General features: G+C 36.4%; 1 protein-coding gene across 1 annotated transcript in view; it reads left to right on the forward strand.

Moving 5' to 3' along the window:
* The window catches only part of LOC150109710 (uncharacterized), a 493,008-nt gene that overhangs the window by 154,303 nt on the left and 312,966 nt on the right, over window positions 1-25,739 (forward strand). Inside the window, exons 7-8 of the mRNA XM_090403026.1 lie at window positions 19,480-19,533; window positions 19,576-19,822. Of these exons, the coding sequence (XP_090259152.1) occupies window positions 19,480-19,533; window positions 19,576-19,822 (301 nt within the window). The remainder of the gene's footprint in view (window positions 1-19,479; window positions 19,534-19,575; window positions 19,823-25,739) is intronic.

Genomic DNA, 25,739 nt, shown 5'->3' on the forward strand with positions numbered 1-25,739 from the left:
CACCGTATTCACCTGATTTAGCACCCTGTGACTTCTTTCTCTTCCCCCGACTTCATTTGCTGATGAAAGGAAAGTGATATGACACTATTGAAAATGTTCAAGCTGCAGTAACCACGACTCTCAACAGTATCCCAAAAACCGATATAAAAAAAAACTCATTTAACGAATTAATTGACCGTGCCAAACACTGTATCGAAGCTGAAGGAGATTATATTGATTGAAATAAATGATTTGAATAATTATAATTGGCCTGTGTTTTATTTTCAAAACTGTCAAAAGTTCGGTTTCTTTTTGGATAGAGGGTGTATATGGATAGGATGTGTTTATGCCTGGAAAGGGTGGAGAGGTAGGTTTTTCCAAGAAGAAAAATCTGATCGTGGTTGAATATCTATGTATTATTGAAAGTTATTGTGAGATCTTTCTTGTAAGAGATTAGACAGGACTTGGTTTTGGTATTACTGCATTCTTTAAGTTTGCCTCATTTGATTGAAATATAATCTGAGTTTGAGGACATTGGATATGATAATCTTAAGGTTTTCAATGGTTGGGCTCTACACTGGTTGTCAAATGAAAAAGAGGAATAGATTGCACTGTCATTGGCAAAGTCATAAATAGGATTAGAAGTCATTGAGACCAGATAATTTATATACAGGAGGAAGAAAGTGGATGAAAAAAACAGAGCCCTGGGGTACTTGTGCATTGATGGGGGAAAATGAGAGAAAAGGAAACCATCCACCATGACTCGTTGTGAGCGACCAGAAAGAAAGCTGGTAACCCAGTTGCAGAAGGCAGGCCATATAATGGTAGTTTGCTGAGCAGGCTTCTGTGCCAAACCTTATCAAAGATCTTAAAAATATCATGAGCAACTATATGAGTTTCTCCAAATTTTTTTATGACTTGAGTTCAGAGGTGAGTGACAAAGGCTTTGGAGATCAGCTGTGGATCGAGAGTGGCAGAATCTATATTGCTGGTGGGCATCCAGGTGGCGCAGAGGTTGGCTGTTGACCTTCAGTTCATACTGTTTGAAAGAGCAGAGGTAAGATCAGCTGGACAGTAATTTGTTGGCTGACTTTTCTGGAATGGGCTGAGTGTGAGCTTATTGCCATGTGCATGATAGATCGAAAAGATATCATAGGATAAGTGATAATTCAGGAGCACAAGTTTTTAGCATAGTAAGTGAGATATGATCGGGATGAAGATGAACAAATGGTGAAAGATTTATAAAAAAAGAAATCATATGATAAATATAGCATGAAAACTGAAGACAAAGATTTCCTAGATATTTGGAGTAGCTACTTTGAAAGATTGTTAAATGAAAAATAACAGAACAGTAGTAGATATATTCAAGAGGAATTCATTCTGAAGTATCATTTAGGTTTTTGATGGCTTTTGCTACCTCAGGTATTGATATTCCTGAATATTATTTACAACTGTTCTGTCATTTTTTATTTAACAATTTTAAAAGTAGTCGGATAGATGATATTTTTCTTTCACAGTTGGAACAATGATATTTGAGAAATGCCCATATATGGAGGTATAAAAGTTTTAAAGTGACTGCACTGCATAATTCAGAAGGCATAGTAAGAGAGTCGAGTTCTAGAGCATTAGAGTAGAGCTCTCATAGGACCCAACTAGAGAAAGGGAAATAAAACTTAATATGAGAATTGGGAGGAATTTCCTTACTTAGTGTTCCTGGTAGGATTATGAACATATTTGAGAAAAGGTAAAGATAAATTGTGAAGGGAAGATTGATGAAGAACGAACTCAGTTCAGGCCAAATAGAGGTTGTCAGTATCAGATTTTCACTTTAAGACAAATAATTAAGAATCATGGGAATGTAATAAGTACCTGATTTAAGTTTTGTACTTCTAGAAAGTATTATGACAAGGTGCCAAAGGAAAAACTATTTAAAATGCTATAATTATATGGTATAAATGGGACATTATGTCAAGTATATTTGAGTTGTCAGTCAAAATTGAAGAAGGTACAAAGGAAGATGGTTTGATTTTGAAATCATGTGTGATACAAGAATGCACACTAACTCCACTGTTATTCATCATCTATACAAGATGACATTTAATCCATTAAACCTGATATCAGAATTGTACATTTTTATCTTAGCTCTTTACTTTATGCAGATGGTGTTATATACTCTTAAATAAATCCTGTACAAGTCTGCAGGATTCTTTAAGTAAATTGAATAATTGCTGTAAAAATTTGATGTTGAAAATCAGCAATTTAAAAAGACTGTTCATGAAAATAGGCAAGAACATTGAAAATATTAGCTGCATCTTGAATGGGAAATGTATAGGACAAGTAAAATATATCAGCTGTTTTTAGGCACAATTTTTAGTGTAAGATTTTAGGTTTAGTGTTGAAATAGACAATATAATAAGCTGAACTGGTATGTTAGGGAATCAACTGAGTAAATTTAAATGGTATAAGAAAAAGATTAGTTATAACACTGAACTAGCTGTATGTTAGATAATGTTCAAACCAGTTTTATCTTCTCGATCTGACTGCTGCATCAGTTGATCAAAGAGTAGAGATCACTGATGTAAATATTCTGAGAAAAATTGGGAGAGTGAACAAAATTTCATGTGGTATGTTCACTTAAAGAGAATGGGCAAAGAAAAGTTAGCAAAACAAGTGTTTGAAGGTAGGAAAATTACCTGGTAAAAAAAGACCAACATCCAAATGGATTGATGTAACAAGAAAGATTCTGACAAATCCTGACAAATAACAGACTGATTTGGAAGAAAATTCTTGATAGTAAGGTAGCAATAAATGTAAACTTTCATTTAGCATTGTAATATCTGATACATTTCCTTGAGGATACATGTGTGTGTGTGTGTGTGTGTGTGTGTGTGTGTGTGTGTGTGTGTGTGTACATATATATGAATTTGATGAATGTAAGGATCTGTATATGCCTCATGGACTGCACTTAAATGGTTTTGGAGTTAGGTGCTTGGAGAAAGTATTGTTCAATGAGAGTTTGGAAGTGCAAAACCAGAGAAACTAGAGATATTGGGGGAGTGGAGCAGTCAAGCATGTGTCTAGCCATCTCTTTGATAGATAAGTTTGAGTGCAGGAATGATTATGAAGAGCTGGGTGCAGTTTCCTGAGTTGTGAATTTGAATGTACTGGTAACGATATTATGTAAGGTAAACTGTGGGCCCAAGGGATCTAGAAATGCATGTACATGCCAGAAATACTACCAGAAATAAAGGAGAGGAGTTTTTAGCATTGGTCAGCTCAACTTGGCCAAAACTGGTTGTCAGAGAAAGATGCAGTTACAGGATCTAGTGTTGCACGGTGATTAGCATTCATTTTAGAAATTATGGATTTACAACTGTGTTATAAATAACTCTTTTAATTTCCCGACGGTTCGATTTTCATATTAAGATCATCATCTGGAATATATACAAATATACAAGGTTACAATAAAAGGCTGAGTTACATTACACACAGTAAGCTAAAGAAACAATGATTTGATCACGGTTATTCTACTGGCATGACCTCTAGTGAGAAAAAAAAATTACAAATTAATTATTTAGAAACTACATCAAAGCTAAATTCTATTTAAGATAACATGAGAAAAACATTCTTTCTTATAGATTTTTTTTCAGTAACAACGATGTCCTATTTTTAACATTACAATTGTTATTTTAGATTTAGGATTCTGGATTACCTACAGTCCTGTTTATAGTTAACTCTTAGAGAGAAAGGTTCCATGGGTAGAATATGTGCCTTCCATATGCTTGGGATTTTTAGACCATCATTATTGTTCAGATTGGGGTGGTTGATAAGAATCTCACAGGCTTCCGTAAATTTGCGTTCATACCATGTTTTGGTGTGAAGTAAACAACTGGTGCTTTTCAGTCAATTCTATGTAAAGTGTTCAAGACATGATCCGAAAGGCCAACTTCACCATAGTTATTATATTTAATGTGTCGTTTATGTTCCTTTTGTCTGATAGGAATTGTGCATCCTGTTTCCTCTATATATGGTATATTACAGGTGCAATAAATACGGTATACTCCAGGGTGGGCCAGCGGAGGGAGTGGGTCTTTGGATGAGTTGAGTAAGCTTTTTAATTTTGCAGGAAGTTTAAAGGTGGCTTTGAGGTTGTATTTTTGTAGTATTCTGTTTATTTATTTGATGTCCTTTTAATGTAAGGAATGGTTATAGTTTTATTGTAGTTTAGTTTATCTTTGTTTTTTATTGAGGTCTTTTTTTAGAAATGTATTGCTGATAACTTTAAATTCATCTTTCAGAGCTTGTTCATTGGAGCAGATCTTCAAAGCCCTGTTTTTTGAATATTAATGACACCTAGTTTTTGTGTTGGGTGGTGGTAGGAGTTTATGCGTATATATTGGCCAGTATGTGTCGGTTTCTGGTACAAGGAAAGACTGCCAGAAGGAAGACGTGTGACAAGTGTATCTAGAAACGGAAGTGTGTTCTGTTTTTCAATCTCAGTTGTGAACTGTATGCGTTTGTGTTGTTTGTTTAGGTGACTAAGGAAAGTGTCTAGTGTCTGGCGGCCATGGGACCAGATCGCGAAAACATCATCAACGTATCTAAGCCAGACTTTGGGTTTTAAAGGAAAGGAATCTAGAGCACAATGTTGCTCAAAATGTTCCATAGAAAAGTTAGCAATGGGGGGGGGTGATAATGGCGAGCCCATGGCTGTGCCTTCTTTTTGTAGGTAGAAAGCATTTTGCCAAACAAAATAACCAGAATGTAATACATGCGCAAAGAGCACCATGATATCTGGAGGGAATTTGTTCTGTAAAAGAAGTATTGTGTCATTGATTTGGGACATTCGTCCCAAAACTAGAAACGGAAGTGTGTTCTGTTTTTCAATCTCAGTTGTGAACTGTATGCATTTGTGTTGTTTGTTTAGGTGACTAAGGAAAGTGTCTAGTGTCTGGCGGCCATGGGACCAGATCATGAAAACATCATCAATGTATCTAAGCCACACTTTGGGTTTTAAAGGAGAGGAATGTAGAGCATGTTGCTCAAAATGCTCCATATAAAAGTTAGCAATGGGGAGGTGGGATAATGGCAAGCCCATGCCTGTGCCTTCTTTTTGTAGGTAGAAAGCATTTTGCCAAACAAAATAACCAGAACGTAATACATGCGCAAAGAGCACCATGATATCTGGAGGGAATTTGTTCTGTAAAAGAAGTATTGTGTCATTGATTTGGGACATTCGTCCCAAAACTAGAAACGGAAGTGTGTTCTGTTTTTCAATCTCAGTTGTGAACTGTATGCGTTTGTGTTGTTTGTTTAGGTGACTAAGGAAAGTGTCTGGTGGCCATGGGACCAGATCGCGAAAACATCATCAACGTATCTAAGCCAGACTTTGGGTTTTAAAGGAAAGGAATCTAGAGCACAATGTTGCTCAAAATGTTCCATAGAAAAGTTAGCCATGGGGGGGGGTGATAATGGCGAGCCCATGGCTGTGCCTTCTTTTTGTAGGTAGAAAGCATTTTGCTAAACAAAATAACCAGAACGTAATACATGCGCAAAGAGCGCCATGATATCTGGAGGGAATTTGTTCTACAAAAGAAGTATTGTGTCATTGATTGGGACATTCGTAAAGAGGTCAGAGACGTCAAAACTGACTAATAAATTATCTTTTTCTAATGTAATGTCTTTGATTATGTTTATGAAGTGTTGTATGTAAAATGAATATAGTTACAGGGATACAATGTAATGGATATTGTATTTTCAAAGATGATAGAGGAAATAGGGCAGGAGGAGGGGGTATTATTAATGATAGTTGAAGAACTTCAACCAACAAAAATAGAAGTTAAGGAAAATTGTGGAGCTGAGGGAAATGGTTCATTTGAGACTTGTGTGGGATAGAGGCCAATAGGACAAAATATATTGTTTGTTACTGCTGTACACCTGGGGGGTCCAGAAGAAAATGTACACAATACATCAGCTGATTAGCACAATGAATGCAGGCCAAGCAATTATCATAGGTGACTTCAACTATGACAATATAGATTGGAAGGAGGAAGGGCAGGTGGCAAAATAGAAATGGAATTTATACTAAGTATAGCTTCTGGGAAAATTCCCAAGTCCCATGGCCGCCAGACACTAGACACTCTTCTTAGTCACCAAAACAGGCTATAATAGCCGTAATTATATTAATTGAATTTATACAATTTCTAAGGGATAATTACCTGACACAGCACGTGATGGAAGGGACCAGGGGGTTTGAGAGTATTGGATCTAGTGATAGTATCAGAAGATCTATCTATAATTGCAATAGTAACTCTCCATCCGATCTGGGAAATTTATCATGCAGTCTTGTCTTGGGAGATTGCTCAACATGTGGAAATTTCACTCAAGAAAGGGCTTAATGTGCAACAAGAAAGCTGGCAATTTAGAGCAGCATCATGGTATAAGAAACTACATGGAATGAATGTCATTAGCACATGGGAAGCAGTCAAGGATTGGTTTAGCAAGGCAGTATCAGAGTGCATACCCAGGGTTAGGTGGATAAATCGAGTAGGGATTAAGTGGATGACTAGCAATATAAAGTAGGAGCTGCAAAGAAAAAGAAAAAAAAAAGAGAGAGAGAGACAGAGAGAGAGCATTGTGGAAGGAATATGAACAACAAGGTGATCAGGGGATATTTTAGTTTCTGTTGGATAATTATAAATTTCTGCAAATAATTATAACTATTGGGTACTTTATACATGAATAAATATTTCTTACTTATGGATAAGATGTAATTGATGAGATATTGTTTAAATAATCAATATTTATCACAAATTTAACAAATTATACATTAGTGTGAAATAATTTTAACAAGAATAGCCAAAACACTTTTGTTAATTTTTAATAGGCATATGGTCTCCATTAACAGCCAAAACAGCAGTACATCTTGATTGCATGGACCGGATAAGATGATCAAACAGTCCTTGTGGGATATTTCCCCACTCTTCTATGAGAGCAAATTTTGAGCTCTTAAAGTGATTGTGGGTGGTACCAGTCAAGCAGAAACGCAACTACCTAAAGCATCCTATGCATGTTCGATTGGATTACAATCCAGCGAACAAGCAGGCCAGTCCAATATCTTCTTCCTCAAACCACTCTTGTACCAAATTTGCATGGTGTGGACGAGCATTGTCATCCATAAAAATGAATTCTCGTCCAATTGCAGCAGCATGTGGACAAACTATAGGTGCCAAATCTCATTGCGATACCTTTGGGCTGTTAAGGAACTGTTTCTGATAAAATAGAGATCAGTATGGCCACCTATACTTATTCCAGCCCATACCATCAAACTCCCACCTTTATGTTGGGGTCTTTCATGAACAAACTGTGGATTATTTCTTTTTCCACTTTCACGCCATATCAAGATACATCGGTTATCTGGTTGCAGACTGAACCTGGACTTGTCACTAAAAAACGAGCTCAATCCTCATTTGTTCAATTGCATTGTTCCTGTGCCCAAATTCTTTGGGCTCTTTTGTGATTTGCAGTAAGTGGAATGCAAACCATTGGTCTTTGAGCACATAAACCAATGACATGAAGATGATTTTCGAAGATTTTCCTTCTCCAGAAACTGATTCCAGAGTCATGAAATTACACTTTGAGCTACACAACATGCTTGAGCAACAACTTGCTGCATTTGTCCAGCTTCTAATTGACCAATGGCTCCAAGCCATGGATTCTGGGATATCGAGAGAAAATTAACTCTGATTTAATCTGATTTCGAGAGAAAATTAACTGAGCAGGCCAAATTAAGTCCAAAAGAGTTTTTTTGCTGTGTAGCAAGTAAGAGAAAGAATGATTATAGAAAGATAACTTAATTAATGCTCATGGTAGGAAAGTGACAGAGGTAGAAGAAATAGTTCAGTTGCTAAGTGATCACTTTGCAAGGGTATATTATCCAGTTGGTGACTTTGCAGTTATTGAGGTGACAAAGACTGATGTAAGCATTGAGGTAGATGAACTGGAGGTACTCAGTATATATAAAAATGGATCGAGTTTACCTCCTCAAATAATCAAACAAGTGCAAAAACTGTACTTTTGTCTATCTTAGATCAGCGCTTCCCAAACTGTGGGCCGCGGCCCCCTTGGGGACAGGTTTTGTTGAGGGGGGGGGGAAATAATGAAAACAAATTTAAAATGTTTTAAGACCAAGTAGATTTTTTTAATCTTAAAAGAAACATATTTAATTTTTATTTATTATTTCTTTTTTGTTATTTTTTATATTTTAATGGAAAAAAATCACACATTTGTTCGGGTTCACAAATTTTGCTTCATGCGTATTTCGGCGCTTAATGAATATTAGTAAATATATGCTTATTCATATAAGATTCATTTCAAAGCAGAAATCTAAGAATTGCAGTTTCAAATATTCAATATTTCACCAAATATTGATTTTTTGTGTAGCAGTATTGAAACACACCCATCACATTAAATTGTTATTGAACTTCTTTTATGTTTTTAATTCTTTCTTTATTACTAATCATTTTACGTTTCATGTGCTTGTACTGCAAATGTACAATAACAATATATCTATCTATATAAAAATATGAGATAATGTTCCATGTCAAATGTGTATGTAAGATGCTAAAAATGTAATATTTGCATTTGATTTTTGCAATATTTGCTGTGTATGTTTTGTATTGAATATAAATACAATAAATATTATAATAATATATGTCTATATTACGATATTTTTTCGAGGGGGGCCGTGAAAGATTTTAATTTTTCCAAAGTGGGCCTTGGCATCCTGAAGTTTGGGAAGCACTGCCTTAGATCATAATGAATGTGTTGTTGTTGTTGCTGATCTGAAAACTGTTGCATACACTTTGGTAGAAAATTTTACAAGAATCTGAACAGTACCTTCCTATTCCCCTTGAATCCATTATGAAATAATGAAACATCTACCATCATTTTCTATAGACCTCCTTCTCTTAGTATACAGTAGAATACTTGCAGAGGAAAAGTTTCTGGATTCTTGGCATAGGTCAGTTGTCATTGCCATCCCAAAATTAGGAAAGGATTCAACACATGCAAATACTGATCTTCCATTTGCTCTGACCAGCTGTCTTGTAAGATATTGGAGAAAATCATTAATGCCAGACTTCTCTGGTATTTAGAAAACAACAATCTTCTCTCCAATATGCAATGTGGCTTTCATAGACATTGTTCATCTTATGTAAATAGACCAAATTGAGAAGAGCAAATAGACCAAATTGAGAGAAGGAGACCATTTAGAAACTTGTAAAGCAGACACATTCCTGAAGCAAGAACATTAAAATTTTAATTGGCATGTTAAAAGCAAGACTTTTAATATGCCATAGGCTGTGTTCTTTGACATGATACAGCCTGGAGATATAGCATATTAAGTCTTCCATAACCTAGGTCTCAGAGGACACCTTCTTGTATTTATTAAAAAAAAGTCAGAGTGAGAGATATGCTATCTCAGCCATATCATCACGAACAGTGTGTTCCCCAAGGCTCTTTTTTAAGTGTGACACTTTTTGCTATCAAAGTTAACTCAATCACTGAACAATTTCCTCCCATAAGCAATGCTCTATGTGTTAATGACTTCACAATTTACTATTACCCTCATAACAAGAGGGTAATTGAAAGACAGTTTCAACAAGAAATTGATCTTGTCTCTCTTTGGGCTCTTAGTAATGGGTTCAGGTTTTCTACTGAAAGCCTGAACCTGTTTTCTATGTATACTTCTGAAAATGCACATTGCACCCAGATCCTCAATTAAGTTGTTCTGCAACTGGAACATCAACTGCAACTAGAACAAACTGTTGTTCCAGTTGCAACTGCAACTGAAGTGAAATTCTTGGGACTCGTCCTTGACAGAAAACTTTCTTTCCTTGCACACATTCATCAACTATGAAAAAAGTGCAAGCAAGCATTTGCATCTCCTTTGTACTCTGTCATCTACTGAATGGGTGCAGATTGATCTTTACTGCTTCATCTTTATCATGCACTTTATGCATTCAAAGCTGGATTATGGATCTCCAGTCTATGGTTTTGCAAGGCGGAATAACCTGCAGTGGTTGGATCCCATTCATCATCAGATTATATGGATAGCGACTGGTGCTTTTTGCATATTGTCTACTACTCAAAGTCTTTATGTTGAAGCAAATGAACAGTCATCTCTTAATTATGCCTTAAAGATAAATGCTCTTTTAGAGCATCCTGCATGGACTAGTCTCTTTTCTGTACGTTGGAAAGATCAATACCAAACACATTAGACTGCCATACATCCTTTTGGCATGAGTGTTAAAGAGACTATGCAAGCTATTGGCATGAATGTTGACAATACTGCTGCAGCAAACATTACAGCACAACATCGCTTCATAAAGGTTTGCACTCCATCTTGCAGCCTCTCACTTTGTCAACCACAGAATTGTCATACTTCATCATCTGTCTACCTGCAATTGTTTAATGCACACAGAACAACCCACTCTGATTTCTTGTATATCTGTACTGATTGTTGGAGGACTGATGCCTGTGTTGGCTGTACTTCCTGATATTCCTATCTGCAACAAGATCCTACCTGATTGCAGTAATTATACAGCAGAGTTGCATGCTGTTCAGCTCACTCTTGTGCATATAAAAGCAACCACTACCAAAAATGTATAATTTATACATTCATTGAGTTCTTTACAGGCTATATCCTCTCCTATGTATAATTAGACTCGCCATAAATTTTTGTTATCAAATCGGGATATTTTTGAGAGTTTGTTCAAAACAGAAAGTAACGCCTTCTACACTAAGTACTTATGATTCAAAAGGCTAAATAACAGAGTGGTTAACAAAAAAACAACATTTCGTAGTAATAATTTTTAATTACTCTTAACTGAACATAACTTATTATTAAAAAAAAAGTTATTAATATTTATCACTGGCATGAACTTTCTTTAAAAATTCTTTGTTATTTTTAATCGTGTCGAAAAATTCACTACAATTTAGTTCACTATTAAGTTTGCAGCGCAATACAGCTTTTACTGTTGATTCAGCCATTCTACCTCTTTCTTCAGACCATATGTTATTCATTATTGAGAATATCCTTTCAACAGGTGAAGATGTGCCTGGCAGGCAAAATGTATTCTATAATTTGGACAAGATTGGGCAATGAAATGGTCTTTTCTTTGAAATGACTGAATAGTTGTATCCATTTTCTTCGCAACTTGTATTTTTCAAAATGTCATAGTTTGCCGATTAAAAAGCTTTTGCAATCACCACTTCATCAAATAGTTCACCCATGTTTATTACATTATTTGCAAGAATTTCATTAATTTTTTCACCTGAAGCTTCAATTTCCGACCAAGTTAATTCATTGTTGTTTATCCAAGTAAAAGATTCTGCTTCACCAAAACTGTTTTCCCAAAGCTCAATGTAAGAAAGACATCGGTCATAAAATTTTGTAAACTCTTGTAGTATTGTATTAATATTAATACTTCCATTATTTTCCAGTATTCTAAGAAGCTTTTTTGCTTCTTGAGGTATAAATTTATTATCACATCTTTCCTCAAAATTTTTTTTTAATTTTCTAAGTTCAACGACAATATCTGTTGCTCACTTTTGTACTTTCCATAATCAAGATAGATTTGTTAAACAATTTGAGTTTCCCATGCACAAACCACAAACACATTTCACCACAATCATTATCAAAGAACTGTTTTATCATCACTGGACAGTGTTCTTGCGAAATAAAATATGATTTCAAGTATTCTGTCAATAGCTGGAAGTAGCAAAAGAAAACGGGTGTTTCCATTGAAGAACCTTTTTATACTCTACATCTACAAATTTACAGAACGCTTTTAGGACTCGAATCGTATAAATGTGGAAATATTTATAAATTTTGACTACTAAAGCTTCTATTTCAATAGGTAGAACATAAACTGCAGTTTGAAGAGAATTGCAAACGATATATGAGCACCACAACCAATGCCTACAATATTTCTTCCTAGTTCCTTCTTCAATCGACTATAAATATTGTTTTCTCCTCTCCGTTTTACACCCCCAAAATTGGTATTGCAGTTATCTCCACAAAATCCAATAATTTTTTTTTTGTTATATTATGAGTTTTCATAACTGACATTAAATGGTTTGTCAGTATTTCTGAAGTTTCACCGGGAACTGTTTGAAAGTCTAAAAGTTTAACTTTTACTCCACAATCTGGTGCAAAATACCGCACAACACATGGCACAGTTTTAATTTCTTTCCTGTTGGAAGAATCAATTGATATCGTCACAAAATTTGTTTTGTTTAAATCTTCACAAAGTTGCTGAAACAACAGTGGCTTAATCACATTAAGAATGACAGCTTCACATTTTGTTCTACTCAGTCTAAACTTTGTTTCAAAAAGCTTTGATATCAATTTAGATGAACAATTGGCAGACTTAAAGCTGAGATTGTGAATAGCAACATGAAATGCAAAAGTTGCTTCTTTAGCAGCTATTAAAAATTCTTTGTCACTTGGATCGGCACCTTTAAAATATGACAATATCTTTGAGGAAGTTCCTGCCGCTGCTAGACTAGCCTTATGTTTCGCACATGTCAAGTGATTTTTTTATGTCCGAATGCCCACCATGAGCCACAGAAAATTCTGTAGAGCACTGTTCACATTTCACTTTGTCAATATGACCACAAACCTTTTTCAAAAACGGATAATTTTTTTTTATTCATCCGTAAACACACAGTTTTATTTTAGGGTTAAATTAATTTAATGAAGTAAAAAAAAATCACGAACAACACGCCGAAAAGAAACACCGTCTCGCAATCTAAATTCAACTAAGATTGCGCATGCTCAACAATGACTTGCGATGCAGCGTACAGGCCAGAGTCAAAGTGGGGTATTCGTGTTGCCTAATCACCATTTTACGAGGCTGCACTTTTAAATTTTTACCAAATAAACGGAACAAAATGACAAACTGGCCAGGACCATACTTTCAAACCGGGACAGTCCTAGTCAAACTGGAACGTATGGTAAGTCTATGTATAATCCACATGCAGTGTTTGGGCAGTGTTACCACTGTTATACAAAATAGAGATCCTTAATTTTGATGTTCAGTTTTGCTGGATCCCCAGCCACATTAGATTTAAGTGAGATGCTGCTAGATTAGCTCATATTCTTTTCCAATCACTGTTTGACAGTGAGTGGAAAGTGGAAAGACAGATTACATGATATTAAACCTGAAATTAAGCATTGACAGTCTAGGCAATGTAGAAATAGGAGAGAGGAAATTGTTTTTACTAGACTCTGCATAGGTCATGGTCATCTCATTCTTATTTATTGAGGAATTCACCTATGTGGGAAAAATGTAATACTCATCTTACCATTTGTCATATTCTGGTGGTGTGCAGGTGCTTCACACAACAGCGGAATGAAATTTTTACCTATCTAGCCAAGCCATATATGCTCAGGAAGATGTTATCAGACTCAGACAAATTGTATGACGTTTTTAATTTTTTACAAGGAATTGATTTATACAGACACATTTTCTTATATATTTTATTTATATATATAAATACTGCATTGCTTACCTTAATTTTTGTACGTTAATGTGTACTTCTATAAACTTAGCTGTGGCATAGTATGATCTTTGCGGTCTTTGCACCAGCAAACCATACACAGTCAGGATCCTTGCAACTACTTCTGACAATCTATTCCACTCATTTACCACTCTCCAAGTAAAAAATCTCATCTGTATGGCTTACTAATTACGCTCTTATGCAACTTCCAGGGATGACCCCTTATTCTCTTCCCACTCATCAGTCTTATAGAAACCCTTTAGTACTTTATAAGTTTCTATAATGTTCCCTCTCCTCTGCCTGTCAATTTATAGTAATAATAATCTTGTCAGTCTGTTCTTTAACATCCAAATAATCCTTTGAGCTATTTTGTCCACTTCTGCAATTCCTCTGAACTTCACATTTCTGTTCATCATCCCCAAATCCCTAGCTCACCATATATATTCTACAAAGTATGTAAATTATTTCATCCCATAGTGTATGCATAATACATTTTCCTAGTTTCATGAGAAATATGAACTGAAACTATGGAAAAGAAAGAAAGCAATAAGCCTGGCTATGGGCTATTGCTTTCTTTGCTTTTAGCTAAAAGTGAGTCATTTAAGAAACAAATAATTCACTTTTAGCTAACCGAATGGAAGCATTTGCGAAACAAGCTCTGGACATTCACCATATACAAACAAAAATTTGGTTATGTTGTGCAGATTTAGTCATAGTCTGCAGAACATTAACAAATCACGTAAATAGCATTTATCCTTGTATAAAGTTTAACTTTAAATTGGAAAGCAATGGATCCCAGCCTTTCTGAGACATCCTCCTAGAGGTCTTTGAAGAAATAATGTCAGTTATTCCATATACAAAGTCTACATATACAGGAAGATACCTCTATTCAACATCCTGTCATCATATATCACAAAATATAGGAATCATTAAAACCTTATGTGTATATGTCTCCTAAAAAAATTATAAAAGACATTTTACAACAGCCTCCTAAAAAACTTAAAATGAAGATAAATGGGAGTATGAGGTAGTGGCATCCATCTCTCATACTTCATTTGTGATAGACAAGATTACAAACATTCTAAGACAACTAGGAATATAAGTAATATTCACCCTTTTAAGCAAGATCTCAAGTCTTCTGTATCTCTAAAATCTACCTGTCCAACCATTCGAAAAATCATCAATTTATATAATACAATCTTTGCTTGTGTGGTGGCATGTGCTATGCAGGACAAATAGGATGTTCTTAAGAGATGTTGAAATGCAAGGAATGATCTTAGATCAAGTTTGGTCATGTTTTATCCGAAATCTGATGCATGCACAACTAGAATATGATATTCACTATAGCACCAGACAATACAATATACAAGACTTTGCCTTGAACTGTATTGTTGATTTCTTTAATTGTTCATTTCTGGTGTCATTGGCTTGTATGTATTAAGCTCCATTACTCTGTAATACTAAGTTTTTTTATATAATAATTCTTGTAAGAAAGTTCTAGTAATGAGCTAAATAAATGAGTACTTAAAAAAAAAAATGAGCCTCTGTGTGGCAATTATACTGTTTATTAGATTAATGAGCAATCTTTGCATGTTAGATCAATACTCTCTTGCATTAGCCAGCAAATGATGTAGCCTTCATGCTTAGGCCACCCTTCCAGCAGTAAGGTTCACACATATTGTCCATTCAATCTCTTAACACACTCTAGTGCAGAGAAGGTTTTCAAAGTGATAAAAGAATGTAACTGAGTTTCTTTGAAACCTAATTAATTACAGTGCTGATAGGATGGTTAATTCTATCTGTGATAGTTGTCAACTGTGTGTTCTTCTAGCCAGTTTACCTGCTTTGCAGAACGACAGACCCAAGTTTCTGGGGGGGGGGGGGCTTGTTATATGCTATCCAGTCCTTTCTGACTCTTGGTGATCTTGTGAACAAAGACTCTTCTTTCAGTAGTTTTTCATCTCTTTCTCATGCCCCCAATCTTCCCCAACATAACTGCCATTTCCAATGATTCATATGCTTGCATGATATGGCCAAAGTACATTAACTTATGTTTAGTAAACATTGTCTCCAAGGAGCAGTGATTATGAAACTGTCTTTATATTCTCTAAAACTTTCATATTAGTTATTCTTGTGGTCCACGGAATTCTTAATAGCCTTCTCCACATCCATAATTCAAATAAATCATTTCCCTTTCTGTCTTTCTTCTTAATGATCCAGCTTTCACATTCATACATCAATTCAGGAAATACCATTGCTTTGAACAATTCTATCTTTGAACTTTCATGGCCTTACTAACATCTCTATCTTTCATACTTTTTGTCACGTTTAACATCACTTTTTTCCCTACAGCTATCCTTCTTTTGATTTCATTTTCATATTAACCATCATTTCTTATTCTGGATCCAAGCAAATCATAACTTTGAACCACCTCTATTTTATTTCTTTCGATCACAAATTCATCCAAATTGCCAGAAATTATTTTTGTTCAGCTGATGCTTAAATTAATCTCAGTTGTTTTGCTTTTCCTCTTAACCAACAGAATCAGCCACTACAGATCTTCCTTAGTTTCTGCCACCAATATTAATAATTCCTGCTGAGTCTTTGTCTAAGTCAGCAGTTAGCATAATATATTCAATATAAATATTAAAAAGATAAGGCAATAGTATACAACCGGCTGCATCCCTTTTCACATTCGAACACAGTCTGTTTCTTCAAAGACTCTTTTTATTGAGCTTCTTAGTTATCATACCGTTTTCTAATTAAGAGCATTAGACGCTTGGGTATTTCCATTGCTCTCATCACATTCCACAGTCTGTTGTAATCTACACAATCAGTATATCTTTCTTATAATGCAGATGAATGCTTCCTTCTTTCCATAATTCTCATTCACTGTCTGATCTCTAGTTTCTCTTCTTCTTTCGCTATGCCTTATCCCATGTTAAACGGGGTCGGCGTTCCCATCTTTAATCATCTTCTTCCAGATTCTCCAGTCTAGGGCATCTTCCTGACTCCATCCTTTCTCCCTAAGATCCTCTGCCACCTTATCCCTCCATCTGAGTTTGGACCTGCCTCTTTTCCTCCTTCCCTCCACCTCCATACGCTCCACTCGTTTACCAACATACTCCTCACTCCTTCTCTCTACATGACCGAACCACCTCAGCCTGCTTTCTTGTACCTTCTTACCGATTGGTCCCACCTTGATTGTTCTTCTGATGTAGTCATTCCTTATCCTGTCCTTCTTTGTCACACCACTCATCCTTCTCAACATCTCCGCCACCTCCATCTTCCTCTCCTGTGCCTTTGTTATAGGCCACATCTCCGCGCCATGGAGCGCAAATATTGCATTTGTTGTCCCTCTTCCTGGCATAAATCCAAACTGCTCCTCACCAATTTTGTTTCCCGTCGTATCCTTCCTTCAGTTACTCTTTCTTATATCTTCAAAGTGTGTGACATCAGCTTGATCCCTCTATAGTTGCCACAATCTTGAACATCTCCTTTTCCCTTGTAGATTGGGATGAGAATGCTTTTCCTCCATTCCTCTGGTATCTTTTCCTGTTGGGCTGTTTTCCTCATCAGATTCCATAACATGTGTGCATCCTCGCTGCCCAAGCTTCTCCACACTTCTCCAGGTATCTGGTCCACCCCCACAGCCTTTCTATTCTTCGTTTTTCTCAGTGCCCAATACACTTCCTCTCTGCTTATGTCCTACACCGATCCTTCGTTTGCCTCTCCATCCTCACACCTCTCTCTTGGATTCTCCTCATTTAGTAGATTATGAAAATATCCTTCCCATCTTCCTCTGATTTTGTCCTCCTCTTGTAGTACTACTCCTGTGGCATCCTTTATCTGCTTAACTGATGTTATGTCTTTCGAGGCCTTATCTCTAACTTTCGCTATTCTCAACAACTTAGCTTCACCACTGTTTCTCTCTCCAGTACTTCATAAACCTCTTCAGCTGCCTTCGCCCTTGCCACAACTCTCTTTGCACTTTTCTTTGCTAATCTATATGCCTCCTTGTCGGCTCTGGTTCCAGTCATGTCCCATTTTTTCTTTGCCTCTTTCTTTTCCCTGATCTCCAACTGTACCTCCTCATTTCACCACGATGCCTCCTTATCCTCAGGCGGCCCCTTTTCTGATGTTATACCGAGCACGTCTTCTCCAATTTTTCTAATATTCCGACTATTTACGTCCCACCATTTTTCCACATCCTCTGGTAACTTCATTCCTTCCAGTACCATTTCTTTAAACTCATATTGGACCTTCCTCTTCCAATTTCCACCACTTTATTTTCCTATCTTTCTGCCACTTCCATCTATTCTTCTTTTCCCATTTTATATCATAGTCTACCATAACCAACCTGTGCTGTGCTGCTACACTTTCTCCGATAATCACTTTACAGTTTTTCACCTCCTTCAGATGTTTCCTTCTGCACATAATATAGTTAATCTGACTCATTTTATCCCCGTTCTTATAAGTTATCAGGTATCCAACTCTCTTCTTAAACCATGTTTTAGCTATAGTCAGGTCGAAGGCCACAGCATGCTCTACGATTCTTTTACCTTCTTCATTTCTTTCACCACTACTCCAATCCCCGTGCACCCTTTCTTTACCACCTCGTCGCCTTCCTACATGCCCATTCAGGTCTGCTCCGATGATCACTCTCTCACCATCAGGGATTCCCATTACTACCTGGTCTAGTTCTCTCCAGAATGCCTCTTTCTCTTCCTCATCACAACCTACTTGTGGAGCGAATCCACACACCATCACAGCCACGCTTCCTCCAATCTCAAGCTCAACACTCGTAATCCAATCTTTCTTCCGGCACACCTCGCAGACTCCACCCTTCAGCTCCTTGTCGATGATGATTCCAACTCCGTTTCTTCCATTCTCATTCACCCCACTGTAAAACAATTTATGTCCTTCCGCCAGCTCCTATGCTTTATTGCCCTTCCACCTTGTCTCCTGCATGCACAAGATCTTCAGCTTCCTTCTTCTCATCATGTCTACTATCTCCCTACTCTTCTCATCATGTCTACTATCTCCCTACTCTTCTCATCATGTCTACTATCTCCCTACTCTTCTCATCATGTCTACTATCTCCCTACTCTTCTCATTCATTGTACCCACATTCAGTGACCCAATTCTTATTTTACACACTCTCTTTCTGTTGGACTCACTTCTTTAGCCGAACCCGTCCTTGATTCGGTAGCCCAAGCCTACTTCTCACAGACCTCGGGCGACAGAACTGCGTGTTGCTTACAGGGGACGCCCTAGCCGTTGTGCTTTCTCCGTTATTCGACATTTCATCTCTGGTTTTGGCATGTTTTTTTTATTGCCGGATGCCCTTTTTGACACCAACCCTCCCCATTTATCTGGGCTTGGGACCGGCACTGAGATGGGCTAACTTGCCCTCCCAAGTGGCTGGGCTTCCTTCTGAAATTCTCTTATTCTTTCCATAATCTTTCTCATTCAATGTCTGATCTCTAGTTTCTTTCTCCTAAAACCTGGCTGTTCTTCCTGGCATTTCTCTGTTCACATATGGTTCCAGCCTTTTTTTGAATCACTTGCAACATAACTTTACTTATCTGTGAAATGAAAGCTATGGTTCTGTAATTCTCACAATTTCTAGGATTTGATTTTTTTGGAATTGTAATGATTGGGTGGTAGGAAAACAACGTCCACAAAGTTGTTTTCCTACCACCCAATTCAGTCTTTCCAACTAAAGGTCATCAAAACTGACTGAGCTATGAATGTTCCTGTATAATTGTTAACTATGTAACTACACTATGCATATATAGAAAACATTATACCATATTTATTAAATGAAATAAATTCAAGCTTTCAGCAGTATAATAGTAATTTGAATTTGTAGGAATTGAATATTTTAATTGTGAATAACTTTAGTTTCATATTGCTGTTTATTTGAACTAGTTCTCGCCAACCTTTGTTAAGTGATGAAGAAGCACAAGAAGTAGAGTTATTATTGTCCAGACAGCGAGTTATGTCTAGTAGCGATTTGTCTTCTAGTTCAGTGTCTGTTCCTTCTTCAATGTATGAAGAAGATGAAGGATCTGGAGAAGCATTTTGTGATACATCATTTCCTTCTGGAACTAGCATAGTATATGAAGGTGTAGAATACCATATCCTGTCTGATGGCCACTATTATAGTGAGATATCTGGCCTGGAAGATGAAAGTGAAGAGGAAGTTCCATTCTTTTCGTCTGTACCACCACATAAAAAGACAAAAATCAAATTTAGCACTCAGCCAATAAAAGTAAGTAAAGTGTTAAGATTAATTAATTGTTGTACATCTCATGATTATTCTAATGTGAATATTGTTGTTTATTAAACCTTCCAGTTGGTATTACTCCACAAGAATGAACCAGATGGGATATAATGCTAATTTTTTTTTATTGATCTACTCTACTAGTTTCACTAAAATTCTTTTGTTTCACATCATCATGACAAATATGTGAATAAACTAACAAACTGGTAATAACAGGTAACATACATAATGAAAATATTTCAACAAGAATAACAATGGAAAGTGCACATTTTTTATTGACATTGTTTGCTGGTTTATGGTCTGCTGCATACTACTGGTAACTGTGCATCTGTCATGTTGAATTAGAGAAGAAAGACCAGACCTGATGTAAAATCATCCTTGTTTTTTGTTGCACTGTTAAGGACATATCATCATTTTAGCTGATTCTTTGAATGCTCTTGAGAAAAATCAAGAGAAATCAAGTGGTCGTGAGCCGCTTGAGGACGATGAAAAGCTGGGCCATCCAAAAACTGGACTGATTGAAGATAACATCCAAAGAAGTGCGTGATTTCATCAAAGAAAACCTGAAATTGTCCATGAATTTGATTGAAGATGAATTGGGGATTCCAAAATCAACTGAACAACATTTTGACTGAGAATTTGGCCCTTCCTAAGTTGAATTCGCGATTTGTTCCCCCACAAGCTGATTCACAGCCAGAAAATGTATCGAATTGAACACCGCAAGGACCTCACTAAAACTTTTCGAACAGACTCAAACTTCCTTGAAATGATCGTTACTGGTGACGAAATGTGGTGATGAGCTCGAAACAAAGCGCCAGAGTGCCAAGTGGAGACCACAGAAGAGAGGCATCCGAAAAAACGTCACTCAGAGAAGTCAAAGTAAAGACAATGCTGATTTGTTTCTACGATTCCAAGGGCATCATCCACAAATAATTTGTTCCGTTGGTGAGTTTCATCTCGAAGTTTTGAAGTGATTGATAGCAAGAATTCGTTGCATATGGCATAAATATTGTGATGCAGGCAGCTGGTCACTTTTGCACGAATCTCATCGTTCGAACATTGTGAGACAGTTTTTGAGCAAAAACCAAGTTTGTGTGTTGGATCACTTGCCATATTCACCTGATTTAGCACCCTGTGACTTCTCTCTCTTCCCCCGACTTCATTTGCTGATGAAAGGAAAGCAATATGACGCCATCGAAAACGTTCAAGTGGCAGTAACCACGACCCTGAACAGTATCTCAAAAAACGATATAAAAACCTCATTTAACGAATTAATTGACTGTGCCAAACACTGCATCGAAGCTGAGGGAGAGTATATTGATTGAAATAAATGATTTGAATAAATTATAATTAGCCTGTGTTTTATTTTTGTTAAAAGTTCGTTTTATTTTCAGACAGAGGGTATATAATGTTGAGAGTTTATTTTTCACTTGGTTAGACTATAATAAGTTTAGTTTAATCCTTTATCCAAGTGTGAGCAAACAAAGTTTGCGCCTGAAAGTATCTTCAGGACTGGGGTAAGGTAGTGCAACACCAGGCAACTCTTTGCAAAGGTGGAGAAAGCTCTCATCACTCCTATCTCAGTATCTCCCATAATGCAAAACACATCTCCTTGCGAATGTGTAATGCTATGCATTAAGGCAAGGGCCACTACCCATACCAGTTTCGACCTTTATTGGGGTCTCGTCACACTTTGCTCACACTTGGATAAAGGATTAAATTAAACTTATTATAGTCTAACCAAGTGAAAAATAAACTCTCAACATCTTTCTCTGAATCCGGAGTAATTTAATTTAATAAAAAAGGTTGCACACCCTTTGGCAGCTCCTTTAGGTTAGGATGACCTCTCATTGCTTCTGCCTTTGTATCTCCACTACTGGGCCTGGCTCCCACTGACGAGACCTCAATAAAGGTCGAAACCAGTATGGGTAGTGGCCCTTGCCTTAATGCATAGCATTACACATATCTGCAAGGAGATGTGCTTTGCATTATGGGAGTGATGAGAGCTTTCTCCACCTTTGCAACGAGTTGCCTGATGTTGCACTACCTTACCCCAGTCCTGAAGATACTTTCAGGCGCAAACTTTGTTTGCTCACACTTGGATAAAGGATTAAAATAAACTTATTATTAATGGGTGTATAACTAAATTAATATGGATTTCTAATGTAAGAATACATTTTTATAAATTTTTGAGCATGTTTTCCTAGGCATTTCTTCAGCATTAAAAAAAAAAGTAACAAAATAATGCACAAACATCTTATTCAAAACTTAATGGACCATTTAGATCTATTTCCTTTACAACGTTTTTCCATCTGTCTCTATTATAGGCTGCATCTGGAATAGTGTTCATCCAGCTATCTTAGGTGTTTCATTGCTGCATTCGTCTATCCATCGTGCACAAGGTATTCTTGCAGATCTTTTTTGGTCAGTTTTATTTGTAAGCACTTGTTTGAACAACTGGCCTTCTATCCTCCAAACATGCCCAAACACTCAGTTCTCTCACTTCTTATGAATGATAGAATGTTGGGCCTTGCAAACAGGTTTCATAGTTCCTCATTATGTCTTTGTTCGTACAGTCCAATATTTTGGTTGAGATAGTGCAAAATTTTTCTCAGAGTGATTCTTTCAGCTTCAGTTGGATTATCTTCCTTTGTTCTTGCCCATATTTTACATCCTTAGGTTAACATCAGACATAACTTAAATGGAGCTTTTCTTTGGATTTTCTTTTTAATATTGGATTTTAGAAACTGTAAGATTGCAAAATATCCATAATGGACCTTGTCTCTCTTGTCTCTCTCTTAATGCATATTTGTTGTAACTGTTAATGTTAACTCCTAGATATTTAAAATTATCCACTTGCTCAAAGATATCGACAACTAAGTTGGATTGTTCCTCAAAGCACACGCATATTTATTTATTTATTTTTTTCATTTATGTTAAGACCATAGGTTACCTACCTTTATTAATATTAAATTAGATGTAGTTTGTATAACATCTTGATGAGAGTTTCCAAGGCAATAATGTCATCAGCATAAGCCAGCAAGATTCTTTCCATTCATTTACATTTTCCTTTGTTCATTTAGCTCTCTAGTGACTTTTTCCAATGCTAAGTTGTGAACCAAGTTGGTGAGCAAGCATCTATTTGATGAAATCCAGATTTTATTTCAAAAATTGATGAATATTCCTGTAGGAAATGCACCTTCCAGAGGGTGTGGCAATTGCAAAATGTATCATACTCATATGCTTCTGTGGTATTCCAAGTCTCATTATATCCCATAATCCATTCTGATGTGCGCTGTCATTTTTATGTTTATAGTACACAAATTCTAGATGTAATTCTTTATCAAATTTGTGATTTTTTTTTTTTTTTGTTGACTTTCCATTACAGAAGTTATGCTAATAGTCTCCTGTGAAACATATACATTAATTCTTTTTCCAGATTAATGTAGATAATATTTTGGAGCAAGTGTCTGAAAGGGAGATAAGTTTAAATATCAGTTGTTAAGGATGTGCCTCCAATTTTTAGAATTCTGCTGTAATTTTATTTTCACCAGTTGCTGTGTTGTTATTATGGTTTTTTGATCATCATCATCATCAAATTCCTGCCATGTACCCTCAAGGGGTGTACAGGATATGACAGTACTACATGAAAAATTTACATCATTACTAACTTCCTATCTACAATTTTCCTCCAAATCAGTCTGTTGCTTGTCAAGACTCCAACATTATCAGATCTTATATTTCTATCGTCTAAGGCACTTTGTACCGTATCAATCCACCTATATCTTGGTCTTCCTCTGGGTCGTTTTCCTGCCAACCTGGCAGAGAACACTTGTTTTGCTAATCTTTCCTCTCCCATTCTATTTAAGTGACCATGCCACCTGAGATTAGCTCTGCTAACGCATTCCTGGATGCTGACAATGTCAAGTTCTTTCCTAATATCCTCATTTTTAATATGATATTGCCATTGATGCCATCTGTTCACACCTTTAATCTTTCTCAGGACTCTCATATCTGCGGTCTCTAGTCTTTGGTCAAGTGTTTTACTTCTGACCCAGCTCTCAGATCCATAAGTTAAAACTGGTTTGAACACTGTCTTGTATACAGCTAATTTAGTGTTCCGACTAATTTCTCTCTTATTCCATATGAATTTATTCAATTGACTTCCCACCATACCAGCTTTCCTGATTCTGTTGTCTATTTCTATATTTAATTTAAGACAAACTAATAAATAAATTGAAACAGATGGGATTGGATAACAGACTTCTGAGTTGGATCAGTGACTGGCTGTCAGATAGGTATCAGAATGTTGTGTGTGGGGATGCAGTATCCTGTAAGAGGAAGGTCACTAGTAGTGTACTGCAGGGGTCACTTTTGGGACCATTGTTTTTCAATTTTGATATTAATGATATTGGGATGAGTTTAACTAGTGATATGCATATGTTTGCAACAATGCAAAACTGGGGAGAGCAATGCAGAGTCAAGCAGATGTTATGACCTTGCAGGAGGACTTGAATCGATGGCATGAATAGTCAGGTAAGTGAAAGGTTTTGAAATCTGGTAAACAACGATGGGATGCAGAGTATAAGACTTGGTGGGGAAACTTTAAAGGAGGTAGAGGAAGTGAAAGATCTGGGAGTGGTTGTGTACAAGGACCTGAAATTCAGGGCCACATTGCACAAGTTGTGAAGACATCACATTGGATAATGGCAATGATGCAGAGGATCCCGACATGCAGAAATAAAGAGATTATGGTGCCATTGTTTAAGGTCTTGATTAGGCCTCATAGGGATTATTGTGCACAGATCTGGTCGCCAGGTTTTCATGGTGACAAGGATATGTTGGAGAGGGTCCAGACAAGATTCACAAAGGTTGTCAGTGGTCTTTGGAATTTGGAGTACAAGGACAGATTAAGAAAATGTAAATTGCAAAGCCTCATGAATAGGAGGAATGGGGGGGGGGTTGTGATTGAGACATATAAGCTGGTCAACGGTTATCACGTTGACATGGAAGAGATTTTTCATAGAATGAGAGACGGGCTAAAACAAGAGGGCATCACTGGAAACTATAAAGAGGGTGTGAGTAGAGGAGTGAAGAGCAGGCTCTTTGCATGGAGAGTGGTTGGCGAGTGGAACGCATTGCTTGAGTGTGTTGTGAATGTAGACACATTAAATCATTTTAAGTACGGTTGGATGAGCATTGTGTGTATAATCTCTGACTCCATGGAGGTCTGATGTTAATAATAATAATAATGGAAAACATATCAGTGTGTCACTAAAGATTTAGTACAGTAACAACACCAGTTGATTCTTAGAGTTAACAAACTAGGAAAGATTAGCCTGTTGGAGAAGTACTATTTCCCATACGTGAAATACACACACACAGCTCTTTGGATTTCTTCAAATTGAGATGATTTAATAATACCTTATAGTCTTGTTTTAAAAGCATTCCATATGAGCTCTGTTCTTGTGTAAAATTTTAGTGTTCTTTTAAAAGAACCCTGTGTTTTCACCAGCTGCTGTGTCGTTATTATGGTTTTTTGATTATTATTTTTTATTTATTTATTTATTTTTTAACAACCTTCTCCACTTCAGTTAGAGATGGTTTCTTAATTGTGGGTTCTTTGCCATTTCCTCTGAAACATTGTACTTGTTTCAGAGGAAATTCCTCTGAAACAGAGCAGATAGTAAATGCTTCAAGGCCAGAATATTAAGTTTTATAAAATTTGATATACCTTATATTCTTGGCGATGAACAGAGGAAAATTTTCCTGATTATTTGAAATATGTATTGCTACAAGAGCAAGGAATCTATAGATGCCTGGGAAGTTTGCTTTGGGCAGCAAAAAAGAAATTAGAAATTTTCCAGGACAGATAATATAACATATCTGACTGATATTCCTGTGA

This window comes from Typopeltis vanoorti, chromosome 2, assembly GCF_054136105.1.
Source record: "Typopeltis vanoorti isolate ZY-2024b chromosome 2, IOZ_Tvanoo_1.0, whole genome shotgun sequence".
NCBI lineage: Eukaryota > Metazoa > Arthropoda > Arachnida > Uropygi > Thelyphonidae > Typopeltis > Typopeltis vanoorti.